The sequence below is a fragment of the Merops nubicus genome, unplaced genomic scaffold (assembly GCF_000691845.1).
Source record: "Merops nubicus isolate BGI_N331 unplaced genomic scaffold, ASM69184v1 Scaffold53203, whole genome shotgun sequence".
Classification (NCBI taxonomy): Eukaryota; Metazoa; Chordata; class Aves; order Coraciiformes; family Meropidae; genus Merops; species Merops nubicus.
In genome coordinates this window covers 1-6,796 of record NW_008597938.1, presented here as the reverse complement: position 1 = coordinate 6,796, position 6,796 = coordinate 1, and the positions used below count along the sequence as shown (strand labels likewise).

General features: G+C 43.7%; 1 protein-coding gene across 1 annotated transcript; it reads right to left on the bottom strand.

Annotated features, from left to right (window-relative positions):
* Nucleotides 1–134: 134 nt before the first annotated feature.
* On the bottom strand, nucleotides 135–6,405 carry LOC103769625 (cytochrome P450 2J2-like; the record flags this gene model as incomplete). The annotated part of the gene is made up of 7 exons (XM_008936841.1): nucleotides 6,256–6,405; nucleotides 4,600–4,762; nucleotides 3,837–3,977; nucleotides 2,050–2,210; nucleotides 1,211–1,387; nucleotides 500–641; nucleotides 135–361 (listed from the first exon to the last, which is right to left on the bottom strand). Coding segments are annotated over exons 1-7 (1,161 nt in total), but the record flags the coding sequence as incomplete, so codon positions are not given.
* Nucleotides 6,406–6,796: the final 391 nt, after the last annotated feature.

The following is a 6,796-nucleotide window of genomic DNA, read 5'->3' as shown; positions in this document are numbered from 1 at the left end:
AATAATATATATAGAATATATATATAAAAAGAAAAAAAAAAATATATATGTGATATATCCATAAGATCCTGCTGGTTGCTTCCCCTCCAAGTCCCAGTCCAAAAGATTTGGGACTTGGGCCGTGAAGACCCCACTGAGGTGAGGTGAGGGAAAGGTTGGTGGTCTCCACGTACTTTGGGCAGGTGGAAGCCAGCTAGGGTGGTGTCAGTGGTAGACATCCGGGGCACGCCCAGGGGCACGATGTTGCCCATCCGCAGGACCTCGCTCAGCACTGCACTGGTGTATGGCATGTTCTCCTTGTCGGCCATCCTGGGCTGGCGGGACTGCCCTATCACCGTGTCGATCTCGAGCTGCACTGCCTCTGTGGAAGGAAAAAAAAATCAATCTGTGTTCAGAACATTCAGGCATGTCCAGCGTGTTAGAGCTGAAAAGAACTCTTGTTTTCCGAGTTTCACTTGTCTAGTTTTGGGCTAAACGAAGGACCCATCAGTGGCCCTACCCTGAATGTGGGGGTGTGCAGCCATGTAGAGCAGAGCCCAGCGGATGGCAGTCGCCGTTGTCTCAGTCCCGGTTAAGAAGAGGTCCAGGGTGGTGCACAGCAGGTTTTCCTCATGGAAATATGAGCTGGTGTCTCCCTTCAACTTGGAGAAAAAACATGGCAATGAAAACTCTTATTAAGGAGGGCAGGCTTTCAAAAACCCAATCCAAAACCACCTGGACCTAACTCATGTCCTGCTGTTAGTTTATCACCCAACACCCCTGGCCTTGGAAATTTCTCCCCCTTACTTTCACTGTATTTCAAGCCCTACAGACTGCTTTGAAAGACACCCTGTTTTCTGTAGAGTGACTCTGGAAAGCAGGTATAATTTTTAAATGTGGTGTTTCACAATAGCAAGCACAGGCCTGTGAGTTCTCCTAGAAATGTGAACACGTTCCTTGAGAATCCTCCTACGCCATGTGACAGAATGAAAAATGGAAGAAGGCAAAGTGTAAATACTTTCAGATGAAAAAGAAAAAAAAAGAAAAAAAAAGAAAATCTGTGTGTTTTCAAAGTGATCAGGCTCCTGCTGTTGCTAAAAAGTTTGATGTGGAAGAGGTAGGGAGGAGAAGGCAATGCTCAGGCATGAGCTCCTCTGACAAAACAGCCTTGAGTCTCTTCTGCTCATTTTATGGGTTAAGCTGTAGGTGGCTTTATGGATTCCCTTCTTACCTTTTCTATTTCCTTGAGGTAACAGTCTATATAATCTTCTGCCACAGATTGGTCCAGATCCTCCTTGTGCTTTGCGATTACTTCTTTGACAAAATATTGAAGTTTCTCCCAGTGCCTAAAGATTTTCCTAAAGGGTCCTGGCAGCCATCTCATGACCGAAGGAAAAGCATTATACAGCTGGTGAGAAATCACACAGAGCAAGAGAGCATTTCTTGAGTTAAAAAAGAGGAGGTACCATAGTTGAGATGATGGTACAATTCATTAGCTTTGCTTGCTACCAGAAGAATAATGCCATTTTTGCTAGAAAGGTCAATTTAGTTACACAGATGTAAAGAAGTACAAACAAGACAAGGATCAGCTAGATCCTTTCTGCTCTTAAAATTTTCTAATACTGAGTGGCCAAAAATGTCACCTAATGTGAGGTGGCCACTGGAGTCAGAAGTCAATGTGGATGTAGAGAAGCCCATTAGTGCTGGGGTCGATGGAGGGCACACAGGTCAGACCTGGTGTAAGGCCATGCAGAAGCTATATCTTGAAATCCCACTAAATGGGTTATAAACCTGCACTCTCAGTTGGTTTTGCTGTAAATAAAAGTTATTTGAGAAGCTAGTTGGGAAAGGGGTGGGGGAAAGATGGGAATTTTCATGGAGAGTGAAAATTGGCTCTTTTTTTTTAGTAGAAAGAGATATTTATATATCTATACTCCAGGTCGTTTCCTTTATAACATGATGGGTTTTTTTTTTCTACAGGGAAAAACAGGTTAAGTCAGTGCCTTAGAGACTCTGGTTTCTGGGCACTCACATGCAGCTGGAGCTAGAAAAGCATCCAAGTGGCTTTACCTGGCCCCAGAAACTTCCGATGAGCAGCAGCATTTCAGCCAGCGAGTGCAGCAATTCCTGGAAACGGTTGTCATGGTAGTCAAACCGGTTCCCAAAAGTTATGGAACAGATGATGTTTGAAACAGCGTTATTAATTTTGTAATGAGGGTCAAATGGTTGTCCTGGAGGAAATAAAATGAAAGATAGATTTTTTTTTTTCCTTTAAAGTCTCAGTCAAAAGCACATTCTCTGACAGATCAAGAGTGAAGCTGAGGTGAGAGCTTACCTCCTTTTCACCCATGGTGATGCTAAAGCTTCATCCTGTGTCTCGGGCATCCCACCACCCCCATCATCTCCAGCACCCACTGGTGACTGGAAATCTTGGGCCATGACACCCTTTCTCCAAAGTCAACCCCTCCTGCCTCCAGCCCAGGCTGCTGGCTCACACCAGTGTTAGCACAGAGCTACCCAAGCAGGGTTTGAACTGTTTTCCAGGGAAAACAACCAGGAATATAACACACTGTGTCTCTCAGGTTTGTGTGTTCCAGCCTCGTTTTGGTGCCAATTTTAAATACTGGGAGAAGGTCCCTCAAATCTTAGCCCAGGGCAGGGATTTCAGGACTGACCACACTGCAAAAATGTCATTACACCAGCCTTAAACCCCACCATGGAGAAACCAAGTGAGAGAGAGGAAAGAGGGAAGAGGGAGAGGATTGCAAGTTTCTGTGCCCATCTGTAAAATCCAGAAATAGCTCATATGGCCCATAGGCATGATGCACATCAGCTCCTATAGAGCAAAGCGTGGCTTGATGTTTGCCACATCTTCGTTCCTTGGGAGAGCCATTAAGCAGACACCATCATCTCCTAGGGCCCATTTAGGCAGCCTGGAGGGTTACTTGCCATGACAGGAGAGGCTCATAGTGGTAATGAATCCAGCCCAGCCCCGCCTGAGCTGCTGTCCGTACGCTGGGGAGCATCACTTTGAAATGCAAGGCACTCTGCACAGGACTGCTGATCTCTTAGTAATTAAACTGGGCTGGTGCTCAGATATTAGAGTGATGGACATGATCACTATTTGTCATTGCTAATGGGAAGAAAGGCCCAAACCAGGAGCTTAATTAGTTTATTGATTAGGACTCTGAAGGACTACAATCAATTGGCAACATGAAGTATTTGGCCTGTTCAGTGCAACAGCAGTTAAAATGGAGCAAGTTCAGTATATAATTTCACAATTGCTATTTAGATCTTTCTTGTTTACTATATATAGCTCCATAGAATTAGCTAAACCCCATCTGCTTCTATTTAAAGCTGAAGTGCAACATCACCCGTGCACCAACATACAAATTATTCTTACTAATATCCCTCTGGCAGTTCTTAAAAGCTGGACCATAAAAGAGCAAGGCACACACTTCATCTGTGCACGATACAAAAGGAAAGCCTGACTAAACAAGTTTTAAAATACTTTGCAAAACCAAGGACAAGCAGAGGTTAACTGAAACTCTGAGCATATGTGCTTGATAGCAGGAGAGCTGCATTTATTCCTTCACAGAACAAAGGAGAGACTTTCTTAGTTGTGCAAACAAGCAATTTTCAATAAACACCTAGCATATATTTGGTTAATATTAATAAGGAGGAACTAAAATAGTAGGCCTGAGGTCTAAAATAAGTTCTAAAAAGCACAGTCTAGAAGTGCAAGATAGAGATTTGAGCTACTGAAGAAAAGTTTTGCATGCTAGGAGCTGCATCAGAATAAGAGTTTTACTTCTTGTTGTTCATTTTGGGCACAGTGCTGTGTCCTAATCACCCACCTTGCTCCTCCTCAATCGACTCCACAAGGTACCGGCTCTCCTCTTGCACTTTTTCCTCAAAGCTCACAGCAAAGCTTTTCAGTGTTGCTAAAACAAACTTCCTCTGTTGCCTCCATATATGCCCATTTGATGATATGAGTCCTGTAGGTAGGAAAAACCCAAGGGAACAAACCTCATTCTGGGTCACAGATGAGTGGCAGGATCCAGAAATGGCCATTCATCTTGAACAAAACCCCCAAACAAACCCCAAAGACATGGAAAACCTATAGCTTTGTCCTGGGAATTAAAATTCAAGAGTAATTGGCTTATGCTTAAGATCCAGCTTTATGGATTTGCTTTAAGCTGGTACTTTGTCACTTTGAGTGGGAAAAAAAAAAGGTATAAGTCAAAATACTATAAGTATGATCACACTGTTGGTAGAGCTGCAGGCAGGAGCACCATGGCCCATCTCTGGAGAAACCCCTGGAGAAAAAGCAAAGAGGAAAGTAAAACCAAGGGGAAAACTCTTCAAGTGTATCGATTGCTGGGCAGCTTGCATTAATTTCTCTGCTTTCATCAAGACCTGACTTTGATGTCATCATCATCCCTAAATCCAAGAGAGATTAAAACATACACCTGTGAGACTTTTAGACTTGCCTTCCTCACTGCAAGCTTTTATGAGTGTAGTTAGCAAGGGTTGAATTCAACGTGTTTCTTTCACTCTAACTGTTACTGTTGCAAATAGATGAAAAACTTGTCCCGAATTCCTCGTAGCTGTGCTTACCAAAGCCTCTAAATATTTCTTGGAGGAGAGGAATATTTGGCCGATCTGCAAATATTTCAGCCTGGTGGACAAGAGCTTCTCTCACCATCTGGTACCCGTTGACTACCACAAAAGTCAGACTTCCAAACTGCACACTGAAGATGTTCCCATACTGACCAGTAAGCTGAAAGAGAGTTCATTACCCATTGAGAGCAAGAAGATGGAGGTTTTCAAAACTCATCTGAACAAGAACTCAAGCAGTGGCATCTAACTTTGAATTTAGTCCTGCTTGGAGCAAGACTAACTTAAAAAAACATCAAACCCAAGTCCACGTGTTGTATCCAATCTAAAATATCCCTGGAAAGCTCAGATGGCATAAAAATGCTGGAGAGATATAGTGTGAGCCAGATAGTTTGCTTATATTTGTTAGCAGGTATGACCTGGGTTTCACTAGGCAGTTGCTTCAATTTAACTTGTAACAAGGACATTACATGGTTTGTAACTGATGGGCATCTGCTCCAGCCCTTTTCTTCACAGGAAGGGAAGGTGCCACATGGGTCACCAGCTCAGGCTCTTGGTGCTGAGGGCAAAGCACAACAAATAATCCTTTTCATCAACTTTGTGGCTAAAGCAGTTTGGTTTCTTCCTCCAGCCAGCTCATTTAGAATGTGGCTCCAATTGCCGATGGCTAGAAACCCACTTCTAATTTTAAGCCTGAATGCATTTATGACCAAATTATAGCCATCTTTTCTTGCATGGACTTTGCTATCATTCGTGTCTCCTGTGCACTGTTCAACAACCTGATGTGTAAGAGCAAGGGGTGATCATATTGTCTCCCAGGCCCCACTCTGCCAAGGATCTCAGACCATCCTCTCAGTATGAGTCTACATGCAAGGATACACATGGTCACTCTGTGATGCTGTGGTGACTCATAAAACCCATCTGGGGCCAAATATGTATCTTGGTCACTGTGTGCATGTAAATGAATGCTATTAATTTTTATTTATAATGAGTGTGTCTATTGAGAAAGTAGCCTGTGCACAAATGCCTCAGCTTTCCCCAAGGGTTCCTCGAGGGCAAACCTTGTGAAAACGCAGGGTAGACAGACTGGTGTCAGCTTGCCAAGTAAAAGCAAGAGTTAAATAGTCACCAGAGAGGATATCTGCAAGTTGGAACTTTTCCTTCCACTTTTTTGGGGAAGCACACTCAACATGTATAAAATAGCTCTCTTTTGTTGCCTTTGGTTGGCATCAAAGCTCTCAGAAGCCTTTCTGGAGCAATCACGCTAGCCTCAGAGCAAAGGTAATGACAAGATAATTTCCACAGGTGGTCTTCACAGTGCAAAGAATTCATTTCTCATGCAGCACTTATCATCCATCCCTCAGCCTGGCACAGCCCCTCCGAACCCTTCCTAGGCTCCAGCAGAAAATGGTCATGGTCAGGCGAGAAGAGGAGGTACAGGTCTTCCTCCATGATGGATTTCTTTCCCATTGGACCTTCCTACTCTCCTGGGTGAGGAGGTGATAGTATGAGATAAAACCAAGAAGGGTTGTCTATCATACGTGGTTACTACATAGCTAGTTCTTCAGAAGCTGCCTTCGCTTCACATGTTTGGTGACAAAAGCCATTGAAAAGGTAAAATAGTGTTAGCAGGGGAAATGTCCACGGAGCTCTTACCTTTTGCAGGGCGAGGTGGAGGGGCTGCGTTAAGTCCACTAAGGTTCCCACGAGAGGAAAGAGCTGTGGCCCTGGAGGGAAATTCCTGGGTCGTCTCTTTTTCACAAGGTCAATAATCAAAAGAAATGTGATCAGAACCACCAAGATCATCCAACCATTCACTTTTCCCAAGCCAGAAACCAAATCAGGCCAAAGCTGAAGCTCCATCTTGGCTGATGAACTCATGGATTTTCATCCCAGGAAGGGACTTGATGCCGGTGTTACATTTACTAAAACAGGAATAAGAAAAGACTGGAAAGAAAACAAAACTAAGAAGCTGATAGCTTACTTGGGACGGGACTTGCCATGGGTGAGCTGCTTTCTCCTGTATGGCTCCTGCCAGACCACCTGATAAATAACAAAGTTCAAACACCAGGTTCTCCACTATCAATCCTAAAACCTTCAAAACATTGGGCCAAACAAAAGCAATCTTGCAAACCTTTAGCTTTACATCTCTGTCACCTCCCTAATTTTCTTATTGTAACAGACGAGACTGTTCTTT